Below are 27,575 nucleotides of genomic sequence, written 5' to 3' on the forward strand. Positions count from 1 at the left end.
GAGGCTTGGTGGCAATTTCTCTCCAGAGTGATAAAAACACCTGTATGGGCAGTCATGCTCGTGGATGGTCATTCTATACACCTCATTTGGAAGCAGATACAGTGGCTTCAGATGGGATGTGGTCCCTCAGGGAAAATGGTAGATAAGCAATAGGTCCTGGTGGGATTTACCTGGCAGGTGTCCATTCAGGTGTTCACTCCTTTTTCCTACCACAGATCAGATATCTGTCAGGCATTCCCCTCGTTTGCAACTTTTGGTGCTTGTGGCGTGCAAGAAAACCATAAATCTGAAACTATTTTGAAGCTGCTCAGTTTAAGTAGGCTTTGTGGTTAGCATAAGAAACACCAGTTATTCTTACTCAATTTAACTGCTCTGTGGGCACAAAAGAAGTATTTGCTACTTGATGGTCAGGTCTCCAATAGCAAGCTAACCAGCAGCAGGTTTGTTTCCTGACCTCGAGCCCAAAAGGCACAGCCTGGTCATGTCCATACTGTTAAACTCAATCTCCAAAACAGAGTGGTTGCACCTAGACTGCTTGATGGGAATTGTCCCTGGCCTGTGCCAGCTTTTAGCCTGTATCTGGAAATTGTAGCAGAGTGCAAGAGCCAAACCTGTACCAGGGCAGCTCTGAGAATGTCACAATAGAAATGACTGTGCTTCAGTGCCCAGGTCCTGGCCCTGTCTGATTTGCCAGTATAGCTGTGGGTGAAGGGTTTTAAGGGCTTATGGCTAATTTATGGCCAGCTGTCTGGCCTAACCTGGCCTTTGCTCTTGTAACTGAAAATTAAAAAAATAAAGAAAAGTGTTTTTTAATATAGCATCATCTAGTCATTTGAGAGACATTGCAATGATTTCTAGTTCTAGGTATTCATTTTGTCTTCTTCAGCAATGTGCCTCACGTTTTGATGAGGATAGTCATGTGTATCCAAGTGTTATCAATGAACTGGCCACTCATTCAACTTACCAAATGAAAGTCAGCAGGAATTTCTTCTTCAATATCTCCTGCTCTCTAGTGGGGAAGAACTGTCTCTCTCTGTTTTCACTGCTTTTCTGTTAATTCCTTACAAAAGTGAAAGATAGATCACCGTAAAAAGAAGAATAGTTATCAGCTGAAATTAGGTTAAAAAGAACTGAAATTACACTAGATGCTTTTATTTGGACAACTGCATCTCACCCTAGTCTGTCAGTCATTGAAGTCTGCAGGGAAATGCAGACAATGAGGCAGAGCTATCTGTTGCGGGTGAGATGAGGCACCTGCTGGCTCTGTGGATCGTCCTGACCACAAGTTCAGTGCGGGTGCCACCAAACAGTCACTGTTGAGGATGCCACAAGGCAACATCTGGCCCCTAACTACTGTTCCAGAAGAGCATGGGTCTTCCATAAATGGTTTTTTGAACCTCCACACCCTATGTAGAGAGTGCAGGTACCCTGGGGCATCTCAGACAGCATTAGACACCAGCATGTGAGGAACTGAATCAGCTCCTAGATCTCCTCTGGGTATAAAAGCTGCTTTGACGTTTATCAGATAGCTAATTTGGGTGAGACGAATTCCTCAGTGTTTCAGGATAGAGAAGGACATAGTGAGAGTGAGGACAGAAGGGAGCACAAGCACATGGTGTTATCGGGGGTACCAGGAAGATGAACTTGTCACACAAAGTGGGGCAGGTGAATGGGGAAGTAGAGCAGGCAGCTGTGGGAAGCACAGCAAGGAGAGGTGGGCATGGTACAGACACATACTCTCTGGCTGCTCAGCCATGTGGTGTCTAGGACTAGCCTCTTTCACGTGATTTAGGATGGTCCATCCTACAGAATTCCCCATTAGATGAAGGAGGAAATCGTTGTAATTCAGGTAAAAGCAGTATTTGAGCTCAGTGGTTTTGCCTGACTCAGTCACAGAGGGACAAAAGACAGGAAAGGCAGTTTTCGAGTACCTCCTGTGACCCTAAAAGGTATGTCCAACACAAGTGGTGCAAATACATCTTCCATGTTCTGCTTCTCTGTGCTGCCTATAGGGAGAGACAGCAGCTGGCTCAGAGACAAGACATACAGTGTGCGTAACCCTCTGTTAGAGGATATAGTGAATCCATATCTGCTGTCTTACAGCACAGCCTTCTGGACCTCTGTGATATTGCCACAATCGAGGAGAAAACAATCTCTGTCTTGTTAAATATGTGGCAAATTTTCCAGTGTGCCCCGTATGTGAAAAGGAGGAGAAAGCAAAACCTGATGTGCCTGAAGTTTCTGGTGACCAGTGGGATTAGACACTGGGACTTTTTAGGAATAGGCTATTGAGAGAGATGAAGACTGCAAGATCAGCACTGTTTCCTTTCAATGAGTCTTTTAATGCTCAGCCATGGCCATTCTAATCTTCATAATACCAGAAGTTAGTGCAATGATTTCAGTAGAATTTCTTCTAATTTACATCTCTCGGTTTAACAAGGAGCAGAGTATGGCCTTAAAGTATAGAAGACATTGGTCTAATTACATTTGCTTATCTGGCACAAATTGTGTTCCTGAAATCTCTCCAGATCCTGAGGTTTCTATAGACCTTGAGGCCAACAAAATGTGGGTAGCTTAAGCTGTGGATAAAGCTTCCTTTGTTGCTTACCCTGGGCTTGCTGCAGTTTTTGCACCTCCAAGAGCATGAAGCGGTAGCTTAGGTTTTGTGAGTGATGAGTCCTTTTGTTAACACTGAGGTGACACTCTTGGCAAACAGAGACTCACTAGAACAACAACTCTGCAACACAAATCAAAGCCCAGTTTTTTTGTAATTGTAGCGTGGACCTTCCTTGATGCTCAAACTCCCAGAGAGACAGAGAAAATCCTCTCAGCCTGAGAGAGTCCTGCACAGTCAAAAAGGGATGGAAAGTAGCATGTGACAGTGCCCAGCTGATGCTTCCCACCCCTTGGACCTTCTAGGTACTGACCTCTCTCAGAGTCAATCCTCCTCCAGGGCACACAGTTAGCATGCATTTAAGATTATACGAAACCTGGAGAGCCTAAGCATCCAGTAAGAGACTTCAGAGAGTAATTGAATTAATCAAATACTTAATTTAGTTCTGGAAGGCTTTCAGCCTCCCTAAAGTTCCAGCTGAGCCCAGGATACACAGCAAATCCTGGTGACCTCCTCAGCACTTCAGAAGCCAAAGCCCCTGGAGGCTGGCTCTGGTGGGCACCAAACTCTTAGAGACTGAGGGAAGTGCAAGAAATCCCACATAGGTGTTTCCCAGAGGTGTCTCCATGAGAAAGCTCTTGGCAGCTGAAGTTCAGCTTTCAGCTTTGTGTGGGCATTGCCTTCAAGCAAGCTGTGTTGTAAGACCACCGTTTCTTCCAAGGGCTGTTTATTTGGGTTCACAGCTGATAACTAAAGAGAAAAAAGGTTTACAGATTTATTATTTGCAACTAGACGCAACAATTAGCAGCATATTGCCCCGGCCTGGCTCCAGACACTACTTACCACCCCTCTGCCTACCCCTGGATGCTGTTTTCCCTTCTTCTTTCCAGCCCAGCTCTGGAGATCTTCTCTTCACATCTACTCCAAACTTTTTTTTTCTACCTAGCTCCAGACCTAAAAATAAAGCACAGTGCTTGCTCTAATCCAAGCAGATGAGACCACAAAAGGGTTATTGAGAACATGAGATCTTAAGAAATGCTGCACTGGGTCAGACCACCAGCCCATCCATCCCAGGATGCTTTCTTTGACAGCATCAGCATAAGATGCTGTTTAAGGAGACATTCTGTGGATCAATTCTCTCATTTTGCCCTGGCATTCACAATTGCAAGATTAGAGATTTTAGAGAGGACACCCTTGCCTATTCTTTCAATATCCTTTAAAGGACCTGCTGTCCATGAACTTATCTAATCCTTTCTGGGCCTGCTGGTGTTCTCTACATGCACAGCCTCCTGCACCAGCAACGTTCAGGAGATCACTACCCATGCTTAGCAATCTTGTTTTTATTATTGAATTTATTATTGGAGTCCAGGATTGCAACGCTGGACTTGAGGAGAGCTAGCTTTGGCCTCTTCAGGGACCTACTTAGGGGAATCTCCTGGGGTAGGGCCCTGGAGGGAAGAGGGGTCCAAGAAAGCTGGTTAATATTCAAGGATCACTTCCTCCAGGCTCAAGATCGGTGCATCCCTCTGAGTAAGAAGTCGAGCAAAGCGGGCAGGAGACCTGCATGGATGAGCAAGGAACTCCTGGCAAAACTCCAGCAGAAGAAGGAAGTGTACAGAATGTGGAAAAGGGGACAGGCCACTTGGCAGGAATACAGGGACGTTGTCAGAGTGTGCAGGGATGCGACAAGGAAGGATAAGGCCCAATAGGAATTAAATCTGGCAAGGGATGTCAAGGACAACAAGAAGGGGTTCTTCAAATACATCAATAGCAAAAGGAAGACTAGGGAAAATGTGGGCCTGCTGCTGAATGGGGCGGGTGCCCTGATAACTAAGGATATAGAGAAAGCAGAGTTATTGAATGCTGCCTTTGCTTCAGTCTTTACTGCTAAGGCCAGTCCCCAGGAATCCCAGACCCTGGGCACAAGAGAGGAAGTCTGGAGAAAGGAAGACTCTCCCTTGGTGGAGGAGGATCAGGTTAGAGATCTTTTGTCCAAACTTGACATCCATAAATCCATGGGCCCCGATGGGATGCACCCGCGAGTGCTGAGGGAGCTGGCAGATGTCATCGCAGGGCCCCTCTCCATCATCTTGGAAAGGTCCTGGAGATCAGGAGAGGTGCCTGAGGACTGGAAGAAAGCCAGTGTCACCCCAGTCTTCCAAAAGGGCAAGAAGGAGGAGCCAGGGAACTACAGGCCTGTCAGCCTCACCTCCATCCCTGGAAAGGTGATGGAACAGCTCCTCCTGGAGGTCATCACTAAGCATCTGGAGGACCAGAAGGTGATCAGGAGTAGTCAGCATGGATTCACCAAAGGGAAATCATGCTTGACCAACCTGACAGCCTTCTATGATGGGATGACTGGCTGGGTAGAGGAGGGCAGAGCAGTGGATGTTGTCTACCTGGACTTCAGCAAGGCTTTTGACACTGTCTCCCATCACATCCTCCTAGGTAAGCTCAGGAAGTGTGGGTTGGATGAGTGGACAGTGAGGTGGACTGAGAACTAGCTGGATGGCCGAGCTCAGAGGGTTGTGGTGAATGGTGCAGAGTCTAGTTGGAGGCCTGTAGCCAGCGGAGTCCCCCAGGGGTCAGTCCTGGGTCCAGTCTTGTTCAATGTATTCATCAATGACCTGGAGGAAGGCACAGAGTGCACCCTCAGCAAGTTTGCTGATGATACTAAACTGGGGGGAGTGACTGACACACCAGAAGACTGTGCTGCCATTCCGAGGGACCTGGACAGGCTGGAGAGGTGGGCGGAGAGGAACCTCCTGAAGTTCAACCAAGGCAAGTGCAGGGTCCTGCACCTAGGGAGGAATAACCCCACGCAGCAGTACAGGCTGGGGGTTGACCTGCTGGAAAGTAGCTCTGCCGAGAAGGACCTGGGAGTCTTGGTGGACAACAAGTTAAGCATGAGCCAGCAATATGCCCTTGTTGTTAGTCATCAGACAAAACTGTAGGCAGTGAACCTCTGTCCTGACCATCTGTCCCAAAATGAAGAGTTTTCTTTTACATAATCACTTACTGCCTGTTCCCCAGCAAGCCTAGGAAATCTCTCTTCACCCCCCCAAAATAGATAGGCCAGTCTTTTGAGGGTAGGAGATAGAATCCACTAAAATAAAATATCACAAGTACCAACAAATTGTTTAAAGAGCTCTGTTTATTACTTGTGTTTTAGTAAATATTTACACAATATAACAATAGTTTGCAAAACGTAGTATTTTTGGAGACAGCATATACATGTTAAAGGAGAGAAAAAGAGTACAAACCTTTTTTATATTGGAAGGCTGAGATATTTTACAGAGTCTGCAAAAGAACAGCAGAACATCCTTGAAGATTTCAGTTTCCAACTTTTGCTGCGTCCTGATAGAGGTGAAATGAGAGCAGGCACCAGACCACCAGGAGAGCAGGGACAACGACCAGATCAGCCAGCTGTCCTCTGGGAATTGGGACAGACCAAACCAGGCTGTTGTCTTCTGAGGATGCAGGATGGGGAAGATGGAAGATAATAGCCCTTTATTTATATATTAAGAAGTGCAGATGGGGGAACATGCACTGTCACAGAAAAGAAAAGGGATCCTACAGTGAAGACAGGAAAACAAGGGCTATATTTCACATTTACCCATATTTTCAGGAAGGACAGATGCACAGAATGGAGGAGATGGGCAGGTAGTAGATATTAACTAAATATTCTTAAATATCATCTCCATTCCCTGGGGCAACTTACTGCCCCAGAGGAGAGGAAGGTCTGGCCAGAGGAGCTGGGACCTCACCGCTCAGGACCCTGGCTAATGAGGAGGAAGGTAAGCAAGAATTGAAGGCAAGGAGAAGGTGGGAGAGATGCTGCAGAGGAAAGCAGTGAGATGCTGCCCCTCGCCCCTTCGACGATGGCATTGGCAGGTGGAAAGCGCAATGCTGAAGTCCTGGAGCTGAAGGAGGGTCTCAGGGGGCTGCGAGTTTCAGCTGTGTGCTGTCGGCTCTCAGCCTTGGCTGGCACCAGCCTTCTGATGGGCTTGAATGAGACAAAGGAACAGGGCCATAACGGGGAACCCTCCCCAGCTGAGAGGAGGTTAAAAACCAGCCCTGGGCTCTCCCCTTAGGCTGGCAACTGCAGCCGTTGGGGCCTCACGTGTGGCTACCATGGTAAGCTATATTTCTCCGTCGCACATCTGGGAACGCTGCAGCCATCAGGGACTTACCCTGAGGCTACAGCCACAGTTAATTTAAAAGCTAGTGCATTCTCCGGGATGAGGAAGGTCTGTTTTGGTACTGCATGGGACATGTCAGACTCTCTCCCTCCCTGCAAGGAGGCAATCTGCCTAATTCCCGCCACAGACCACCCCTTGGCAAGGGAGAGGAGAGAATTTTCCCAGGTTTCAGGCTAACAGCTCAACCTAGGCTTGGTGACAGCAGAGGGAGAAGGCACAGCGGACGAGGAGACAACATGTGGTGACTTCCCAGATGCGGACACATGGGTGAAGAGCATACACAGCCACATGCAGAAGTGACCTCCACCAGCTCTGGGGAGAGACAGAGCCAAAGGTGACAGCATGCCCTTCCTAGGAGGGACCATGCTATCCTACCATTGTCACAGCCACGAGGACCACAGAGGCTCACCAGATCAGTCTGCAGCACTTTGCTAGTCTACCGTAGCAGGTGCTGGTGGCTCCCTTAAAGAAGGGACACATCAAGAATGAACATTCGCTTCTGATCTCCCAAAACATAACAGTGTCTGACACTGTTCAGGGAGAAAACCAGCTTGTAAGCATCTTTCTTTGGACTTTTACATGCGAAGAAACCCTGGCTCCAGGTTAGGGAAAGCAGATCGGCCCAGGCTTGTCTAACGAGCAGCATCACAGGCAGATCGTTAACCTGCGGTCGAGTTTTGCTTCGGCGTTTGGAAGTGCTCACGAGCTGCCATCCGCAGTGCTCTATTCCCTCAGCACCCACACACTGAGCTGGCTCATGGGGCTCTGCCTGTTCAATATTAGACAGGTAAAGCTCCCCACAGACTGAGTTAGTTATCCATTTACAGCATCATACCCTTTTTTTCCAAATAGCAAAAATGCCTGTAGATGTCCTGATTGTTTTTACACTTACCTGCAGCGGCCTGGGACACGACAAGGAGAAGAGCAAGCAGCAGGAAGAGTGTCCTCATGGCTTTGGCTGACGTTGCAGAGTGTCAACCAAAAGCTACTGCGACAAGAGATGTTATGAGAAGAAGGAATGAACCAGTATTTGTAAGGCCTTGATGAACGTGATCTGCAGGGATTTAACAATCCTATTTGGATCCAAACGACATATTTAAAGGGTGCATAATGTAACCTCTAATTAAAAAGCATTCTTGTTTGGATAGATACCATGACATGCCCCAGCCCTGAAAGGGATTATCCTTTTAACATGTACACTTACTAAATCCCTTGTCCTTATCCCAAGCACTGTATCATCAGTGAATCACCCAGAGAGGCAGATATTCAGCAGTCAGGTGGGCACTATATTTAACTAAACCTGTGGCCACATGCACAGGGCTCAGTTCACTTCCAAAATTCACACACTTAACTCCCAGTAAGATGCATCCTTTCCTCCAGAAGTTCATTTTTTAAAAAGAAAGGAATATTTATTTCCTTTTAAGATGCAGAAAGAATTGCCCAAAGCCACGGAGCTGATGACAGACTGCATCCAGAATCAGGTCCACCGAGACCTTCTCTCTCTCTCTGTGTAGCTCTAGCAGGGTAGCTAAAAGGACTCTGCAACCTCCTCCTGAGCTCCTATTTTAAAAGGGGGTTAAAATATGAGAAGGTGCAGCAAAGAGTCACGGAAAAATCATCCCAAGGCTGGAGAAAAAAGCTTTGCAAAGAGGAGCTGGAGGACCTCCATCTATGTTTGAAGAAAATACGAAGGGGTGACTTCACCATGCCGTATATGTAGCTTCATTTGAGACCTGAGCGACTTTTCAGTGGGCTCCAGGTCTCTGAAATCCAGCGGAGGAAAGCACAGACAAACCAGTGGCTGGAAGGCAGCCAGAGCAATTTGAAGTAAGCAGTGAAACCAGGGAGGATGCTTAGCTCTGGGGATGGTTTTCTGGAAGGCTTGCTTTAGCCAAGCAAAGATTATTAGACCGAGACTACCAAGTAACGTTCTCTGGCTTGTGCTGCAGATGATCTAATGGCCCTTTTCTTTCCATAAAATCTCCAAATGCCTCTCTCTTGCTTTCCAGGAGAACTCTCCTCCTCATAGCTTTCATCTTCCTCCCTTTTGCTTGCTCCTCTATATTCGAGGCCGTGCTCAAGTTGGTCTTCTCCTTCTGTCATTGGCCTTGTCATGCCTAGGCATAATGCCATACCTAGTGTGGCATGGTGGTTGAGAAACCTTTGGTCAGAGAAAAGCTTTTGGGCAGAAGGAGGGCCAGATTTTGTCAGCAGTCACTTTGAGATGGAGAAAATGCCTGTATGGGCACCCTATGGTGGTTTCTTCCTAGGACAGATGATGGTGGATGGCCGGGGGGATGAGAAGATGACATTCATGTGCCTCATGTGGATAATATGAAGGGTCACACTACCTTGCACCAGCACGAATCGTCATAGCTTCCTCATTGCTGGATTACAAGCACACACAGTTGTTCAACAGCTCATTCTCAGCACTAAGAAGAGGCTTTGGTGCCCATTAGAGATCTGGCTGTGCTTTGCGGCCAGAAGGTCTGGCTTTCCCAGAACAGGCAATATGGCAGTCATAGCAGTTGTTACTGCTGCAACCAGTATAGGACAAGGCTGAGAGGCAACCAGCAGTGCTTTTCTTGGATTCTGCATCCTCTTTACACCCCCAGCTTCATTAAAATGCTTTGCTGGAGCTAGGCCCAACAGTTTAATATCCTTACTTAATGAACCACTTTGCTGAACACGGACAGGGCAGCAGGACAAGAGGAAAAGCAGGCAATCTGCATGGCACATGACTTTCCAGGCATCACCAACATCAGCTGGACAGTTGCCTCAGCAGTCTTCTGATCTGCTCGCAAGCTGGACACACTTCTGTGCTGTAACCAAGCAAGATCCCAGCAAAGTGGAGTCTTTTCACCAGCTTTCGTGGGAGCTGGATGAAATACAGCAACACAAGCAACAACAGAGGCCACGTGATGTTTTCCAGGCCTTATCCCAGTTATTCTTCAGCTGGGTCCCTAGGATGGCCCACAGCAGGCCCTAGAGTGTGTTAAGTGCAATTTATTCTCCTTTTTCTATGTCATTAACTAACACTGCGGTATTTGATTTCATCCTGATTGCTGATGGAAAGGACACTTGAGCAAAAGCACTATACATGCCTCTTTGTCAGCCTTTCCCTACCATCCATTTTTTCAGTCCACTGGCCACTTAAAACCAAACACTAGAGCTGAAGCTGCAAAACCATGAAATTCTTACATGCTCGGCACAAATCAGTACTGGAGGCAGAGAAGAGACCCTGGTAGCCCTCTCTGCGAGAGGGAAAAGCTCAGCTTGTCTGAGTAAACCAGCAGTTTGGTTCCCTTGTCAGCAGCATGCATACACCCCTGAGTGGAAATGGCATATTTGGTCTGTTGCTCACATGCAAATACTGAAGAGGAGAGCTGTGCAGGACACGGCAGATCGTAGTCAACAAACAACAAAATACACATTTAGTTTCCAGGGTTGCAAAGAAATGCTCTAAAATTTCAAAAAAACAATGGGAAATGTATAAAAAGGCCCCACCCCCACGTATCTCACGATAACTCAGGTGGTCTTGGAAGCCTCGTAAAAGATTTTGCAAAAGTTGGGCTCAGCAAAGTTGCATGAGTAACTGAATGTATGTCTGCTTATCTCATTAAATGCAGTTCTGTGTGTTGTCTAAGGGCAGGATTATACCTCCACGCATGTTGTTCTACATGCACTGTCAGGTTCATTACCTTCTTAGTCATTGCTTTTGGCTCTTGGCAACGGGACACTTCCTAGAAGATCTCACTGCAAGCCACTGCTAAGATCACAACCATATAAGGCAAGGGCTACCATTATTAGCAATTTTTCAGAAAAGCAAAAGCCTTGAATAGAGAATAACCACCCCGACCACACCAGTGGTCCATCTAGTGTGGTCAGCTGTCTTCAGTAATGGGCAGGTGCCAAACCGTATGAAAAGAGCAGGAGAAATAAGACAAATACAAAGTGAACTTTCTTCAAATATTCTCTGCTTTTAGGGAAATTTCTCATCTTCTCTTTCTCACATTTTCTGGAATTGCATATATGAGCGCTGGTGGATTGGCACTCCTGCTGGTGGTGATCCTCCCATGAGAAATAAACCACAAGCCCAGAAATGCAGCTCAGCTTTACTTAGAGGGCTTCTTTGCACTGATAAAACAGTAGCTGATTTTTTTTACTTAATTCGATAGTCTTTCCTGGCCTTCCTTGCAGCAATTCACTGAGGCTTTATTGTCTAAAATGCACATGCTTCACATTGCAGGTTAAACGAGGATGCAGACTGCAAGGCTGGAGATTTAAAGCAGTTAAAATAGGCCCGCAGCAAGTCTCCTTCCACACAAGGGCACCCGCAACTACAAACCACGGGAACACATTTCACGAAGGCTTCATCTCTTCAGTGGGGAAGCCAATACTGAATTCATTTGCAGCTTCACTTGAACATCATATCCCAGCTGCCATCTAGTGCTAACCCCTGCAGCAGCTGCTCCTTTGCAGCCAGAGCTTCTGCAAGCACACAGTAACCTGGAGGGTTTGGGGATGAACTGCTGCAAATGCACGATAACCTGGCGGGTTTGGGGATGAACTGCTGCAAATGCACGATAACCTGGAAGGTTTGGGGATGAACTGCTGCAAATGCACGATAAACTGGCGGGTTTGGGGATGAACTTCTGCAAATGCACGATGACCTGGAAGGTCTCGGATGGTGCAGGCCCCCATGGCGATGCAGCGACCGGCCGAGGCTGCGGTTGTGCCCCCGGAGGCAGCCTGGTGCGGGCAGATGCCCTGGGAACCGTGCGACGCTGCCGCTTCTGCCCCAGCCCGGGGCAGAGGTGGGCGCGGAGGCAGCCCGGCCGCGGCACCCGCCCAGGGGCAGGGCGCCGGTTCGCCCTCCCCTTCCTCCTCCTCCTCTTCCTCCTCCCCGTGCCCCGCTGCGGGGAGGGGCGCGCAGGATGCGCGGCGCCTTCCCGGGGCTCTGCCTGGCGCTGCTGGCAGCGGAGCGATGCGCGCGTGAGTGAGCGGGGGGGGGGGGGGGGATGCTGCGCGGGGCTGTGCGCAGGCTGCGCGCGCGGAGAGGGAGGATGCTGCGCGGGTTTGCGCGCAGGCTGCGTGCGCGGCGGCGGCGGGGGGGGAGGGGAGTGGCTGCGCGAGTTTGCGCGCGGCGGGTTGGGGAGGTGGCTGCGCGCTTTTTTTGTTTTTCTCGCGTTGCGCCCTTTGGCGCGCAGGCAGCGTGCGGCCCCTCGCTGTTCACAGCCGCTGCCGCCGGCGCTTGCAAGCCGGAGATAAAACCGGGGGCTGCAACCAACCCCCCCCCCCCCCCCCCCCCGCGCCCGCCCGCCCCGGCTGCAGAGCCTGCGAGCCGCCAGCTCTCACCCGCCTGCAGCCGCAGCGGAGAACCTGCCGCTCTTGCAGCTTGCACCCAGTTTTGCATTGCCGCACCGCCCCAGGCTGTTGTTATCGGGGCGGTTTTTGGAGAAGGGTCACTAGGGCGGCAGGCGGGAAGAGTTTCTCCCCCTCCTTCCCGCTTTCTTCGCTCAGCCGTGCTGGGGATGCACGCTCAGGCGGGGCCGAGCAGTTGGTGATTTGGGGGGTTTGGGTAGGTATTGCGGTTTGAGGCGCTGGCAGAGCTGCCTGCCTGCAGCAGGGCAGAGCTGGAAGCTCCTCCTCACCCCCCGCTTCTGCATCCTGGAGGGCACAAGGGGCGTCGCGGGGCGGGTAAGCGAGGGCGCGTGCACCGCCGCGGCATCCTCCAGCTGCGCCTCTCTGTTTCTCCAGGGCTCTGCGCCATCATCCACTATCTCCTCTCTGGGCAGTACATCTGGTTCTGGCTGACCGTGTCCTGCCTTGTGCCTGGCTACGCAGCCCAGCTCCTCAGCGCCCTTTGGTTCAGGGCTGATGGGCACCAGCCTTGCTGTTTGCTCGTGGTGCTCCATGTGCTGCAGCTGGGGATTTGGAAGCGGTGAGAAACGCGCCCTGGACACCTGAACGCCGCGTTGTTGATCCCGAGGATAAACTGCAATTTAGTTGCTCTGTACAACACGTGGCTGGAGGGACGAGCAGCAGCCCTGGCCCTCAGGTTACACAGCAGATGCTTTGCATTGCAGGAGTGAGGCTTTCCTGGGACTTCCTGAGCCCTCTTGCTGCAGAGGGATGTTGTAGGCAAGGAATTAGGGAGAATGTGATATTTTAGTTGGTGGGTTTGGGCATCTGGCTGGCAACTAGTGCCTCTTCCCAGTCTTAAATGGTTCTGCACGACCCTTTCCATGTCCCAGCATTAACCGTGGGAACAGTTTTATCCTCTCTGACCTCCTGCATCTGTTGCTAGAAGAAGCACTGCGTGTGTGTGCGCATGCATTCATATTTTAGTACAAGACCCTAGCAATAATCTTGCTTTTATCCCTGTTGAACCTGTTGGTGGCAGTGTGATGTTCAGCTAATAACTAGGAACTATAATTTGCGCTTCACTCGGTACTTTGGGTCTCCAGTGCAGCCTTTCTTTAGGATGGAGAAAAGCGAGCAGGAGCTGGTGGCAGGGTGGAGGGAGCTCGGGGCATCAGGCTGGGGAAGGTGTAGCATGGCTGGGAGGCAGAGATTGCTCGACATGCAGGCTGGGTGATCGCTGTTGAAGTCTTCTGTGGGGGAGGAGGTATCCGCAGGCATTTCGGGTGAGGACTCCCTACCTCTGAAGGTGGTAACTCATACTGAGAGCATGCACCAGGTTTCACCGTTCAACTTGGAATTTTTGAGTGTCAGCATTTACTTGAGTGCAAGACGTGCAGGCAGGTCACCGTTTCTCAGCAAAGCTGCAATGCAAACACATCCTAATGTGGAGGGGTTGTGACTGAGGGGGAGAAGGCAGCTGTAGTGGGAACCTCGCGCAGCAGAGAGGATGGGCAGGAGTGGGGACATGTTTGTAGAGGTATGAAGGGCTAAAGCAGTTGGCTCCTAGGGACGATATTGGCTCTACCTACATGCACGGAGCGCATTGCAATGCCTGCTTTTGCGTAAGCCCTGCTGAAAGGCTGACCCCATGCAGTAAACTCCGTTTCTGTGGGCATGCAAGGAGCTAATTTGTTTGCAGTGATGTGCACAGTGCTGCTTCTGCCCAAAACGGTAGGAGCTCCTACGAGTGACCGTAGGAGGTCCCAGGGACCAAACAGTGCCGAGTGGATCTTGCTCCGCGTAAGGCAGTAACGCAAAGCCGGCATGCACAGCAGAGCTTGCTCCGCAGTGCGCTGATGGCATTTGTAACTCTTCCAGGTACTGGGATGTTCTGCAGATGGCAACAAAGGCAAGGGGCAATGGCACTACCGCAGAGTTCCTCATGCAGCAAGGGGATGCATCTGTCCTGCGGCTCCTGGAAGCCCTGCTGCAGACCCTGCCTCACCTCTTGCTGCAAGCGTACGTCTTCGTGGCTGTGGACCGGACGGGCCTTTTCCCTGGTAAGCCAGGAATTTACAAGCAGAGAGGAAGGAGGATGGTTTTGAGTTGCAGAGGGTGACGCAGAGGGTGATGCAGAGGGTGGGTGATGTTTGTTCCCATGTGGCAGGACACAGAGCAGGGCAGGCTCGGGATGGAGGAGCATGCTGCAGAGTACCTGAGAAAGCCAGGTGCCAAGCAGCAGGGACAAATGCGACTTAAAGACCTGCTGCATTGACCCTGGAGGAATCGACGAGCTGCCTACTGCTTTTCCCTCCTGGTACGGTTATTCCCTGCAGTGCATGGAGGATCTCCATGACAGATGGTGCCTGTTTGAATCTGATGCAGCATGCTAAAAATCCTCATCTTGAGGAGAAGCTGCTGTCACTGACAGTCCTGAGCAGCCTTGCAAGAGGCAGTAATCACTGTGCAGTGTGAGCGTCTAGGGATCTGGGGTTGCTTCGTATGAACGGGAGAAGCTGAGGCATGGAGCTGTGATGTGCACAAGGTCACGCTCCAGTCGGCGTCAGACTCCGTCTACCTGATTGCAGCAGCTGGAGGTGAGCCTGCCCTGCCACTGCTGGAGCTCTGCATGTTGGGTCTCAGAGGATTGGTCTTTCCTAAGTTACCACGTGGCTAGTAGTAACTTCAGCACTGACAAGTCCCTTTGGCACACCGCGTTTATCTGTACAGTTCTGCAGCGCATGGCAGCTGTATAGCTAATGCTCCTCAGCAAAACGGTGAACACTGGCCCCCGGGAACCTCCCAGCAGGTCTTCAGTCCCTAAGAAACTGCCAACAGTAATCATATGTTGAATCTTGGTGCATTGCATGTCTAATAACATTTAGGCAGGGAGATGCAGGTGTGAGAACGTGATGGAGACCAGAAAGCATTCAGCAGGAGGTCAAAATGTTTTTTGCAGGTGTCAGCGCTGGGCTGTCCCTCCTCTCCCTCGCCTGGGCTTTGGTTTCCTACAGCCGCTTCGCGTGCCTGTTCAAGCCAGGCCACCTCTACCTGCCAGCCGCAGCCCTCCTCTGCCTGCTCCTGTGGAGGGCGGGGATGCTGGGGACCAGGGTCCTGGCCCTGGTGCTCTTTGCCAGGCTCTATTCCTTCTGGGTTTTTGCTGTGGCTGGTAAGATCAGCTTTCATGTTTCATATGTTGTGTCCTGCTTTCATCCACAGAGATGCTGCTGGTAGTTGGGTAGCTGGCACAGCCTCATCCCATCTGCTGCATTTACACCAACCCAGCCCCTTGATGCAGACGCAATGTCTGGCAGCTTTTCTGCTGTCTGTGTACCTCCACAGCATCTTGAAAGCCAGTAAAAGCTCTCCTGGGCCAGTGTTGCTGCCTGGCCCCTGGAGCGTTATCAGCCAGAGGGGCTGCCACCGCTTTGTCACATAGACCGGACCTCGCTCCTGCTTTGATGAAGGAGACGTATGATGGCTCAGGGAGCGCTCTGCAGTGTGACAGCATGCTAGCATAGCCCTCAGCTCGCCAGGTTTTCTCTCTCTTGTGCCTTCCCTTTGCAGGCATCCACTGGCTGGTCATGTCCTTCTGGCTGGTGGCTCAGCAGACGGACATCGTGACGCCATCCTGCCGCTGGCGGCTGTTCAACTGCCTGCTGGGAGCCGTGTATGTCTTCTGCTACATTGATGTCCGGCCCGGTCCCTCCAAGCTCAGAGCGGCTGTGTTTTATGCGGTAAGCGCCCAGGTTATTCAGTATTTTGCATGGATTTGCAGATTTTGCATGGGGGTAGGGGGGTAAGTGAAACTTGAAGACTTTTAGCAGAAGAGGTGTGGGTGGTGGGCTTCGATTTTGGTTTTTTGGGGTTTTTTTTTCCTCCTGAACATCCTACAATGTGGCCCGTGTCAGGCACTAATAAGAAGGCATTAGCAGATGCAGTCATGCTTTATATTCAGGAAAACCAGCCCATCGTCTCCTGCTCAGACTAGCAGTGCGTCAGCAGATCCTTCCTGAGAGCTTCTACTCTCAGGTGCTGACGTTAACTTGCACAAATTTTCGTGTGCCTAGCTAGTTTTTTGGACAGCAGCTTCGAACCTCTCTGAAAAAACCTGCTGCTGAAACTGGGCAGATGTGCTCGGGAGAGCGTCCAGCTGGGTGCCCCAGCTGGCCGCTGCAGGGAGTCCAGCTGGTCCTCGAGCTGCTCCAAACCTTGCGAGGCTGGTTAAAGTCCTGACTCTGCTCTTTTGACCCCATTCAGCACCTTCCACGTCTTCAGTCCAAAGAGAGGGTTACCCAAAAATCCTGCAGAGGATTATTATCCAGCGGCTAACCACCAAGGATCTCTCCTGACACCAAGTGTCCGGGGGCCTTTCCTAGACATTTCCCCTCTGAGATATCTTCAGACTCTCCTTTCTCATCATTCACATTGCCACATGCTAAAGATCCAGCAGTTCCCCCAAAACCATGCCGTCAGCAAGGTGGATATGCTTTCTGCTCTGGCTTTACTTCATAGCAGCAACCTTATAATGTCTTAATAACGATGAGAATTCATCAGAGCAGTTGTCCTGCTTTGCCAAAGTTATTTTTTGAGATCGGAAAAAAAAAAAAAGAAAAGGTCAAGAGACCTTGCATGAAGTGCGGTTCAGCAACCGGTTTTAAATAGCGTCTGCTGGTATTTTACTGAGGAGTACAGAGTTTTGCTTTGTACTGTAGCGCCTGCAGTTGCTCCCAATCCTGAGTTGCTGCTGGTGCTTTCGAGAGGATTTCAGCAGAGTCCTTGGAGCAAAAGAAAAAAGACTGTGGAAACTTTCTCCCTTTTTTAATAAACAAAGAGAAACTCCACCTGAATATAGAGAAGGCTGAAACAAAAGGGAGCTTGCAGTACAGATGCAAAACAAATAGGCAAAGGCTGGAAAGTGGGTGTTTTATGTCATCAGAAGCATGTCTAAAGCCATCACTAGGACAGGAGTGACAGCTCTCCTTCCTCTGCTCTGCAGATAATGCTCATGGAAAATACCCTCCTGCTGCTGCTGGCCACAGAGTTCCTGCAGGCGGAGCTGTGGAATAGCCTGTGTCTGACCGGGGCTGTCACGTCAGGGTTTTTAATAGGTGAGATCAACTGATTTTTAGAGCCCGACCAAGGGATGCTGATAGCCTCAGATGGCAGGTTTCAAGTTAAGGAAACTGTCATCATTGGCTGTTTCAGTTGCATCGGAATATTTGCTTTATTTCCTACAGCTGAAGTTTCTGTATTTATTTTATAAGACATAAATCCACCTTGAGTTTCAGTTTTTAAAATCATGTCTTAAAATCCCACCACTGGAAAGGAAGGTTTGTAAAAATAATTGAGATGTAACCAGATGTCTCGGATACGGCCAACAAATACAATATATGCAGTTCTGTTTTATCTGCATGCTTTCTAAGCATATTTCTTTGATTGTGCTTCTTGATGCTAGGCGAACAGTGCTGGCAGTGGTATAGTACAGGGGAACATTGCATGGAAGTGTTTTCATTTTAGCATGCACTGGTGAAGTGTGAAGGTGGCTTGTGACTGATAGGCCATAACAGGCTGGATTTATTTACATTGTTTGGAAACACGCTGGTGTGGGATCGTGCCAAACTACAGCAACTTTCTCCCACTCCTCTTTTCTTTCAAAGACCAGGGGTGTTTCTGTAAATGGAGAAGCTTTTTGTGTCCACGGAGAGGACTTTTTGGTATGTGACGGAGAAGGGATGGAGAAGATTTTGTCAGAGGTGGCCTCAGAACTAGGGCGGTTTCACAGCGAGGACTAGATGTGCGCTGTGGTGCGGAGGATGGTAGGCCTGGTTGTTTTTTGCAAGATTTTTGCAAGTTAGTGACTTTCATGGAAAATGCTGGCCTGGACTTGCTCCAACAGTGAGTGAGTGCATTACCCTGCTCTGATGGGGAGCAAGAGGGAAGCTAATCCCACCTCTCCGTGCTCTCCCCCTGTGTAAATAGAGCACTGGAATAGAAAAGTTGCTTCTCCAACCACAAGGAGCTTCTGCCCACCCTCCAGGAGGGGGTTTAGTATCCTATCTGAGGAGGAAAACTGGAGGATTATTGCTTCTTCCTTGCCCAGGCTGGAGACAGATATGACCATGGCACAGCTATGTCCATGGTGGAGTAGTTGTGTCCGTGGTGAATTTAACATCCCATGGCTTTAATGCACAAAGAAGCTGAAGCAGGTGAGAGGTCATAAAACTCCTGCAAACAACCCCACCAGCACCTCTGTTTGCAATAATGTCAGTGAGGAAAGCCCTGTCCCCGAGGTCCCCATGTCTGAGCGCATGGCCCAGCAGCCAGACAGACAAGATGCTGTCCTTCGGCAGGACTCGGAGTTGCCGTTTTGCTGGGCGAGGTCCCCCCCGGGGCTCGTGTTTCCTTGCCGTGACAAAGGGAGAGGGAAGCTGCAACGCCTGTGTGCGGGGCTCCCGTGGGTCTCCCCAGGCTGGCTGTGCACAAGTCACCATATCCAAGAGAGGACAAATTTGGGCTGGAACAGGAGCTGTTCCTCAACCCTTTAGCAAGCTTAGGGTAGAAGTAAGAAGGTCTCTTAAAATCAGAGCAGTGAGTTGTGGAACAGCCCCCTGGGTGGGAGCATGTGAGGAAAGGGCAGCGTGAAATGGCATTTGATCAGCTTTTGAAAGCAACAGGGACATGGGAACCCCAATTTGAGGTTTTAGAAGGGCCCTTTGGGTTATATGCACCTCCCCAGCGTCCTCCTGCTTAAACGCATGCACAGCCATGGGTGTAAAGGCCTTTTTGGAGCTGGCATTCGAGCAGCAGCGGGAGGTTGTATTGAAACGGGTGAGATGGCCAGACCGTTGGCTGTGTCTCAGCCTGCCGTGAGCTCTTATGTTGCCAGCATGTGCTGAGCCCTTCGAGGAGGCAAACGCCACGTGGCGAAACAGAGGGTTGGAATGAAGAAAATGGTGATGCTTTTCTTTTTCTTTAGCATTTCTCCTGATCTTTGCTGGTGAAAACTACTCCAGGAGCAATGAGTGGTACTTTCCCCTAGAAAAAGAAGTGAATGTGCGTAACCCTGCTGATGTCTTCCCTTTTAAGGGCTAGTGGGTGGGGATGCTGCAAGACGGGAAGGATTGGTGGGCTCACCTCTTTTCTGCTTCATGGTCACCGTGTCCCTGCCCTGCTGGCGCTCAGTCAGTGGCTGCTTCTCCGTGTGCCTGTCAGTCTGCAAATCAATCCAGATTTTTAGGAAATTCTGTCTTGATTGAGAGTGTTCTGCTGCCAAAAATGTTGTATTCTAATGTTTTTTCCCTTTCCAGGAAGTTCGTCAAGTAGGATTTTTGGACCACTTTAAGTGTTTAAATTTTGAAACAAGTGCTGCTCTAACACCTAATGCCCAGCTGCATCTCTGCAAAGGGTCTCTTGATTGGGAGATGACAGTGAGATCCGAACGCTCTTCTCTTGTACACCTCACTAAAATGATGGCAGACGGGTCCCTTGATACGTTTCTGTTCTTTTTCCAGGCACTGCAGCTCTGGCGGTTTATTACAGCCTGCTCCACCCTAAGTCCACAGAGATCTGGCAAGGTTTCCTGAAGAAATCCTGCAGTGTTGCGGCCAACGGTGATGATGGGATCATTGGAGCTGGTTCCCAAGCAGGGCAGAGCTTGGGAATTTCGGGTCGGGGAGACAGTGAGTCCTTGGACATGGAAAAGACCGAGGCGGCTTCCAGGAACCAGAAGGGGTCGTCATTCCTGCAGTCTGCAGAGCATGTCACAGAGGACAACTGGACGAGCCATCACCACTGGCTGCTGGTAAAGCTGGCCTTGAAGACAGGAGATATCTCCAAGATCAACGCCACTTTTGGAGATGGTGGCGTGGGAGAGATTTACCCTGGACGACTGGTGGCCAGCAAACCCTCCAGCATTGAGCTCAGGGCAAACCTTACCCTCCCAACAAGGGAAATGGGTCCTCTGGGTTTTGGATCTGATCTGAGTAATGAGAAATTGCTGGCAGCAGGGAATAGGGGAAGTGACAAACACAACCTTGGTGCTGCGGGAACGTCACAAGAGGACCAGGGGTCCGTAAAACAGGATGCCCTGAGTGGCAGCAACGCTGCGTGGCATGGAGCATGGCAGGAGCCTGGTTTCCACCCTGCCATATCCTTTCCCAACAGTTTGGACCTAGCTGAGACTTGTGAGAGCTCATCTATCTACTTCAGCGCAAACACCGGAGGCATTGCCTCTGCTGGTACGGAGGTGGAGACGGCTGCGCAGAGGGCCCCGCTGGAAAGAGACGGCGAGCTCCAGCCTCTGCCGGACTGCCTGGGTGGAAAAGAAGAGGGCTTCCCCATTGCGATGGCGAACATCAGCCCAATCTTGGGCCCCGGTGCTCACAGCCATCTGCAGAGCAGCTCGTCCCTCTGCGGCGCTAGCAAGCGCGGGGCGGTGGGTACCTCCGAGGAGGAGCGCTCAGAGCTGGTGGGTACCCTCACGGTGTGGAGTAGCCATCAGGGTGCCCCGTCCTCTGGGACACGGGTTCCTGTTGGGAGGAGCAAGCTGAGGCCACCTGAGGAGCCACGCTTCACATCCACCCCCAAGGCTGACCCCAGATGCCCCCAGTGAGGACCGCCGGCAGGGCGTAGAGGTACATCTGGGTTGCTGGAGTGACCATGTGAATCACTGCACCACCCACCGGGATCAGCACTTCTGTCAGTAAGGTACGGCAAGAGGGAGCGGGACACTACCGCTGCCCGTGAAGACTGTCCACAGGTGCCTGTGTCACTGGGCAGGTGTGGTCCTTCATCGCTAAGAAGTTTCCTTTCGTCCCGCTGCCTCTTCTTGCGGTTTTGGAGAGGCTCAAAGGTTAGAATAGATATCTTAAAGTCTATGTTTAGATATTTATTGAACTTATTTATATAACAATCCTGCTAGGCAGCTGGAGCATCTACCTTTTATATATTTGTGATTATGTCTCGAAACGTGTCCTTTAACAAGTGCCTTGTACGAGCTACTAGTCTCTCCAGCTTGGAGATTTGGCTTCAGACTCCACTTCGCATTGGTGGCAAGGAGAGTGACCAAAGCAAGAGCCTTTTCAGGACAAACAAGTGCCTAAGACAAGAAAAATCATGAGTTTCCTCTCAGATGGAGGGCTCCCTTTGTGGGCAGAGCAAGTCCTAAGGTAAGGCTCAGCAGCTTTTGATTTATGAAACCCCACCAGGTTCATCTCGAGAACTTTATCACTCCATTCGCTGGGGCCACATAGGAGCCCAAACCCTCTTTACACCGGAAGCTACAACCTCAGGATGCCACATTCTTGACAAAAGCTATGTCCTTGTTCACGGTTTCACTTCCTAAAGTTAATTACAGGTTGAATAAATGTCCCCTGACACACGGCCCCTCCTGGGCTCGAGTGTTTAGTGAAGAAGGAGCGAGGGGGCCAGCAGCATTTAGTGAAGAAGAAACATCAGAAAGGTCCTGAGAAAACTGGGCTGACATTTTTTTGATTATTGTTTTAAACTTGATCAGATGAGAGAAATATTTGGCCTATTCATTCTGATGAAAATTTTGGACAATTGCCTCATTAGAAACTTTTTTAACAAGGCCTCCTGGAATTGAGTAAGCTCTTGGGTCCCAGCTGATGCACATCTGGCAGAGTCCTCCAGCTGTTCTGCTGGCAGCGCTGCCGTCCCACTGAGGGCTGCGCTCCCCTGGTGCCAAGGGGCAGGGAAAACTGGAAAGAAGGACAAGCATGCGATGAAAAATTTAAAAAAAAAAAAAAAAGCTGCTATGTAGCATTCACTGCTCAGAAATGACCCAACCAGATACATTTCATCAAGCTGATTTGCGCACTGGAAAACATATTGGCAGGTGCTAGTTTCGCAGTGAAGCTACTTTCCAGTGTGACTAAAACTCTGTACTGTATCTCCATTATGAATCCAGCACAGCTGCATTTCGTCTGTGCTCTGCAGGGAGTCAAAAATTGCACTGACTTGTTTTAGGCTCCTTGCTATGTGCATGCTTGCTGCGTTATGCAGAAGGCAGTGGAGGTTTTTATTCAGCTTTTTTTTTTAATCTTTGCTAATACATAACTACTGCTTTAGAAAGCAAACAGACCTTTGCTGTGTCTGTGTATCATGTTGGGGTGCTTGGGGGCTGAAATGTTAAGCGTACCTTAGCATTAACATGACCTATATCTAGTTAAGTGTAAAACCTTGTTTGGAGTAGGACAATTCTCCAGCCACTGAGAACTTCGTAGGGTGGGAACTGGAATAAATTTGCAGTGTGCAAAGCGTGGTGCTTGCTTTTGATGAGCACTGGTTGCGTCAGTTTAACAGAGCCGTCAATGCAGGTGCTCGGACAGCTTTATCACACGAGTCTGCTGCACGATAGGCACGTTTTTAACCCCAAAGCTTTTGCACTGATTGTTTTTGCAGCTTGCTTAGAGCTGATTCGGGTTTTCCTCCTGCTTGGTGCTGCCTTGCAGCCTGCCTCCACGCTCGCCCCTCCGACCCATGGAAACCAGCATGCGCCGTGATCGTGGGGCGTTCAAAGCAACAGCGTCATGCGGCAAATCGGTGCTCTTCATATCCCTCCAAACCCTTCCCACCTCTGGTTGGGGAGGGGAGCAGAACATGCTCATTGCTTCTGGTGCAAAGTCGTTTTTTTCTCTCAGAAAATGATGCCACCAGATTGCAGAAGTCACGCTGGGGAGATGTTCCTCCCCGGAGAGCTCCCTTTTCCTTAGCCACCAGAGGGAGATGCCGCTCACGGCCGCTAAGCGGATGTGTTGGTGCAGACATCGGGCGCTCGCCTGAAGTCCAGGTTACAGGAGGACAAGATCGCGCAGAAGTGATGCCGCTGCTACGTGATACTCCAGGAGCAGATGGGAGCTGGCCGGGATGGACGGGCGCCAAGGCAAAATGTGGGTTTCTAGGATACTGGAGTAGGCTGATACCTGCGCACGGCACGCACCCTAAGGAATGCAAACCGCTCGAGATGAGATCCAAAGGGATAGCCCAGCGGGCCGGGGCAGGGGGTGGTCATGGCTATCCGCAAATGTCCCCTTGCGCAGAGAACGGCGATTTCAACTCCAAAGGTGCACGCGCGGGGAGAGCCGCTGGATGAGCACCCTTGGTGTGACGGGGAACCCGCCAGTTTGGGAGAAGCTGCTCAAAGTGTCTCCGCTTCGGTGCTAAGTCCTGATATTTGCTGGCACACGCATGGGTCTGTGTATGCACACGCTTGGGTACTTGCGGGCGGGTTGCATGCTCACTCCCCCGCGGTCCCCCCAAATCGCAGGGCTCTGCTCACTGTGGAGCGATGTTGTCCTGGACCAGTCCAAGCCCAGAGCATGAAGCTGCAGGAGAAACTGCAGCTGCAAAAAAGCCTCGTGGGGGGCAATGAACTGGCTGCTCAGTGGCTGATATTTCCTCCCAGGGCTGTTGTCCCCTCTCTGCAGCACCTTATCGCTCACAAGCCAAAATGCTTGAGGACAACCAACCAAATCGTCTGCTCCCTTTTCAGCATTTTCCCTGAAGCTCCTTTTTGGATGAGCTGCGTTATCCTGAGGTAGACCCTGTGGCTCTGCCCAGCATCTGGAAGATACTCATGCCCAAGGTCAGGGCCACCTACAGACTGCCTGCTGGGGGATATCTCCATCCCACCGTGTTTGGCAGGGCTGTCCTTGGAAGGCCCGATCCTTCCGTGTTCTCGTCTGCCCTGGAATAGGTGGTTTCTGATCATTTTTGTGTCCTATGAGAAGTTTCACTTTTTTGTTCATTTGTTGCTTTTTAATGCCCATCCTTCTGGGCCCCTGAAAACTCAATGAAACACCCTCTTTATCTTTTTTTTTTTTTAAGGAAACTTCAGTGCTGCCTTTCGTGCCAAAGCCCAGGATTGCCGACAGATCCATGTCGCCGATGTGCCCGCTGTCCCCCTCGCAACCTCTTTCCCCCCACTCACATTCCCACCAGGCGACCAGAGGTGGACTGAGGCCACCAGCAGCCCCTCGGCCACGGTCAGTCCTGTGATGCAAGTAGAAATTTGGCCTTTCCCCGCTGCCGAGAGGTTCATCCCTTTCTGATGACTCCGAGTTCCTACTCAGGCTTTCGTGCGGTAGTCTCCTGTATCTGGGGACTGTCGGGAAAAACTTTCGGCGCAGTCCCTCAGCAGAGAGGTGCTCTGAAGGGCTGCGAAAGGGTGGCGAGGCAGGGAACAAAGCCGGAGCGAGTGGCAACTTTTGACAATGTAGGGAGTTACCTGCGGGCTCCCAAGGAGAACTGGCTGTACTGTTCGCCGGTGATCTGGAAAAAAAGGAGCGAGCAGGCAGGAACAGAGGCTACAGCTGCGCTAATAAATTAAACAGCGCCAGAGCGAAAGCCCAGGAACTGCAACGGGGTTGTCCTGCCGCGTTGCCCAGGGCTCTGTGGCCAGGCAAGAAGTGGGTGGATGAAATTCCATGTCTTTACTGAAATACGAAATTGTGTTTGCCAGGCATGCCTGGGAGAGGGGAAGAAACCTAATGTTGCACCCAGAGGGCTGGTCTCTGGACCAGCTCTTAGACGTAGAAGCTGAGAAGATTACTCAATGCTCGGCATGGTCCAGAAGGCAAATAAAACAGTGGGGAGTGTTAGGAAAGGCCTAAAAATAAAACAGAAAGTGCCTTGCCTCTGTAGAAATCCATACAGAGCCCTGGTTGTTTCATTTCCAAAATAGTATAGAGGTCCTCCTGCAGCATCTTCCTGCCCGTGGTCCAGGCTGTCTGTGAGCCCTGGTTGTGACTGAGGCTTTTGGACCCCGAGGCACAGACAGGAAAGCTGGGACTAACCGGAGTCAGACCTCAAAAAAGGCCGAGCGTTTTGCTCGGGTTTTTTTGTATGCTGCAGCCTCCAAAAATTATTTCCATGCTGCCCTTCCCTTCCCTTCAGCTCGTAATTTTTAATGCAATTATGGGACGCTCTCATCCTTCTTTGAAGGTGGAGTAAAATAAGTCGGGTTGGAAATGTGCTGGCAGGGAGGGTTTGAAACAGCCTTGATCCAGGCCTGCTGTGAACTTGTCTCTCAACAGCACCATTTTCTTCCTTCCTCTGCAGCCAGGTTTCTGCGCGCTTCCCGCTGACCGCAGGGAGCTTCGTGCCAGGCTGTTGGGTCTGATTTCGGCTGGTCCTAGGGGGCTCAAATCGAGAAAATAGTCAACCTAAGATCCTCCGCGAGACAAGGGAGAGAAGTCCCGGCTTTGCACAGAGGAGCTGTGTTTGAACAGCAGTGGTTTTTTGTGGCCAAGAAGTGGACAAGTCCCACAGACGAGGGAAAAATAGGCACGAGTCGGGTTTGCCGTTTTTGCTCAGCTCCTGCCGAAACATTTTCTGTAGCTCTGACATGATGCAACCCCTTAACTAACCCAGAAAAGGCTTACCCAGAAAAATGTCTTCTTGTAGCGAGTCAAAAATTTCACTCCAGAAACGCTGAAACAAAACCCTTTGACGTTACAGAAAATATACCTATTTGCCTCAGGTTGTTGTGTTTTTTCCCCCCTCCCAACATGAAACTTTGGACACGTTTTTCCCCATTAAACAATTTCGATTCGCCAGAAATCCCTTTTCAGGGCATTTACTATTCCCGTAAAACACATCGCCCAGGTTTCATCTCGGCGCTCGTTGCAAGCGGTGCCTGTTGCTGTAAGGCTAAATAATAACGCAGTGGGGGGCGAGGGGGTTTATGGAGGGAAAAAGCACAAGCTAATCAGGACTTACTTAATTCGAGGGGCCGCTTAATTAGGACCCAGGGACTCTATTTTCTCTGCTGCGTTTGGCTGGAGGAAAAAACGCTTTGTGCTCTGAACTTCAAGTGTGAAGCGGCTCAGGGCCTTCAAACTCGCCGGAGCAGCACTTCCTCCTCGCTGCAAGTCTTCCAGCTCTGGAAGCCCAGGCTGGACGGGCCCGTCGGCCGGGAGAGGTCCGGGGCGACGCCGGCCTGCCGGAGGAGCCACCACAGCTCCTGAAGGAGCTGGGCGCTGCTGCCGTGGCTCGGAGGGCCACCAAAGTCCTGCTTTGCGCCTTGCCTTTCTCCAGCCACTGGCAAAGTCATCCCCGTGAGCGCGCGGTGTGCGCGGACACAGGCGGGTGCTGGGGTGTACCCGGGGGGTGAGTGTTGGTTGTGGGTGGTTGTTGGGCTGTGAGCGTGCAACGTGCGCAGCCACAGGCCGGTGTTGGGGTGTACCTGGAGGGTGAGTGCTGGATGTGTGTGGTTGCTGGGCTGTGAGTGTGCAACGTGCACAGCCACAGGCTGGTGTTGGGGTGCACCTGGGGGGTGAGTGTTGGATGTGGATGGTTGTCGGGCTGTGAGCATGTGGTATGTGTGGACACAGGCGGGTGTTGGGGTGTACCTGGGGGGTGAATGCTGGATGTGGGTAGTTGCCGGGCTGTGAGCGTGCAGCGTGTGCAGCCACAGGCTGGTGTTGGGGTGCACCTGGAGGGTGAGTGCTGGATGTGGGTAGTTGCCGGGCTGTGAGTGTGCAACGTGCACAGCCACAGGCTGGTGTTGGGGTGCACCTGGGGGGTGAGTGTTGGATGTGGATGGTTGTCGGGCTGTGAGCGTGTGGTATGTGTGGACACAGGCGGGTGTTGGGGTGTACCTGGGGGGTGAGTGTTGGATGTGGATGGTTGTCGGGCTGTGAGCGTGTGGTATGTGTGGACACAGGCGGGTGTTGGGGTGTACCTGGAGGGTGAGTGCTGGATGTGTGTGGTTGTCGGGCTGTGAGCATGCAACGTGCGCAGCCACAGGCCGGTGTTGGGGTGCACCTGGAGGGTGAGTGCTGGATGTGGGTAGTTGCCGGGCTGTGAGTGTGCAACGTGCACAGCCACAGGCTGGTGTTGGGGTGCACCTGGGGGGTGAGTGTTGGATGTGGATGGTTGTCGGGCTGTGAGCGTGTGGTATGTGTGGACACAGGCGGGTGTTGGGGTGTACCTGGGGGGTGAGTGTTGGATGTGGATGGTTGTCGGGCTGTGAGCATGTGGTATGTGTGGACACAGGTGGGTGTTGGGGTGTACCTGGGGGGTGAGTGTTGGATGTGGATGGTTGTCGGGCTGTGAGCATGTGGTATGTGTGGACACAGGTGGGTGTTGGGGTGTACCTGGGGGGTGAATGCTGGATGTGGGTAGTTGCCGGGCTGTGAGCGTGCAGCGTGTGCAGCCACAGGCTGGTGTTGGGGTGCACCTGGAGGGTGAGTGCTGGATGTGGGTAGTTGCCGGGCTGTGAGCGTGCAGCGTGCGCAGCCACAGGCTGGTGTTGGGGTGCACCTGGAGGGTGCGTGTTGGATGCGGGTGGGTGTCAGGCTGTGAGTGCGCGGTGTGTGTGGGCACAGGCCGGTGTTTTGGGGTGTACCTGGGGGGGGGGAGGTGTT

At 51.1% G+C, this 27,575-nt stretch overlaps 2 protein-coding genes across 10 annotated transcripts; one reads left to right on the top strand and one right to left on the bottom strand.

The window, feature by feature from the left end:
* Positions 1–7,221: 7,221 nt before the first annotated feature.
* Positions 7,222–11,520, bottom strand: LOC104145390 (gallinacin-14-like). The gene is made up of 3 exons (XM_009676889.2): positions 11,367–11,520; positions 7,709–7,774; positions 7,222–7,346 (listed from the first exon to the last, which is right to left on the bottom strand). Exons 1-3 carry the CDS (start codon positions 11,518–11,520, stop codon positions 7,222–7,224), a joined length of 345 nt encoding a protein of 114 aa, XP_009675184.2.
* Positions 11,519–25,686, top strand: XKR5 (XK related 5). Of its 9 annotated transcripts, none has more exons than XM_068936934.1 (10): positions 11,519–11,811; positions 12,577–12,760; positions 14,062–14,243; positions 15,143–15,352; positions 15,751–15,920; positions 17,183–17,294; positions 19,698–21,353; positions 22,609–23,398; positions 24,034–24,191; positions 25,267–25,686. In XM_068936934.1, exons 1-7 carry the CDS (start codon positions 11,754–11,756, stop codon positions 20,795–20,797), a joined length of 2,016 nt encoding a protein of 671 aa, XP_068793035.1. In that variant the 5' UTR covers positions 11,519–11,753; the 3' UTR covers positions 20,798–21,353; positions 22,609–23,398; positions 24,034–24,191; positions 25,267–25,686. The 9 variants fall into 9 exon arrangements, with proteins under 9 accessions (XP_068793035.1, XP_068793036.1, XP_068793038.1 ...); XM_068936935.1 differs by having other exon boundaries at positions 22,848–23,096; XM_068936937.1 differs by having other exon boundaries at positions 19,698–21,037; positions 22,609–23,096.
* The last annotated feature ends 1,889 nt before the right edge of the window (positions 25,687–27,575 follow it).

The sequence above is a fragment of the Struthio camelus genome, chromosome 3 (genome assembly GCF_040807025.1).
Source record: "Struthio camelus isolate bStrCam1 chromosome 3, bStrCam1.hap1, whole genome shotgun sequence".
NCBI lineage: Eukaryota > Metazoa > Chordata > Aves > Struthioniformes > Struthionidae > Struthio > Struthio camelus.

Excerpts from the sequence above, each read along its gene's own strand:
- LOC104145390 (XM_009676889.2), bottom strand. The coding sequence starts at position 11,520 with ATGGGGGCCTGCACCATCCGAGACCTTCCAGGTCATCGTGCATTTGCA. Across the intron at positions 7,775-11,366 it reads TTCATCCCCAAACCCGCCAG|CCAAAGCCATGAGGACACTC; the intron begins GTTATCGTGCAT and ends CTGCAACGTCAG. Across the intron at positions 7,347-7,708 it reads CGTGTCCCAGGCCGCTGCAG|TGTCAGACACTGTTATGTTT; the intron begins GTAAGTGTAAAA and ends CTCCCTGAACAG.
- XKR5 (XM_068936933.1), top strand. The coding sequence starts at position 11,754 with ATGCGCGGCGCCTTCCCGGGGCTCTGCCTGGCGCTGCTGGCAGCGGAG. Across the intron at positions 14,244-15,142 it reads CCGGACGGGCCTTTTCCCTG|GTGTCAGCGCTGGGCTGTCC; the intron begins GTAAGCCAGGAA and ends TGTTTTTTGCAG. Across the intron at positions 17,295-19,697 it reads CACGTCAGGGTTTTTAATAG|GCACTGCAGCTCTGGCGGTT; the intron begins GTGAGATCAACT and ends TTCTTTTTCCAG.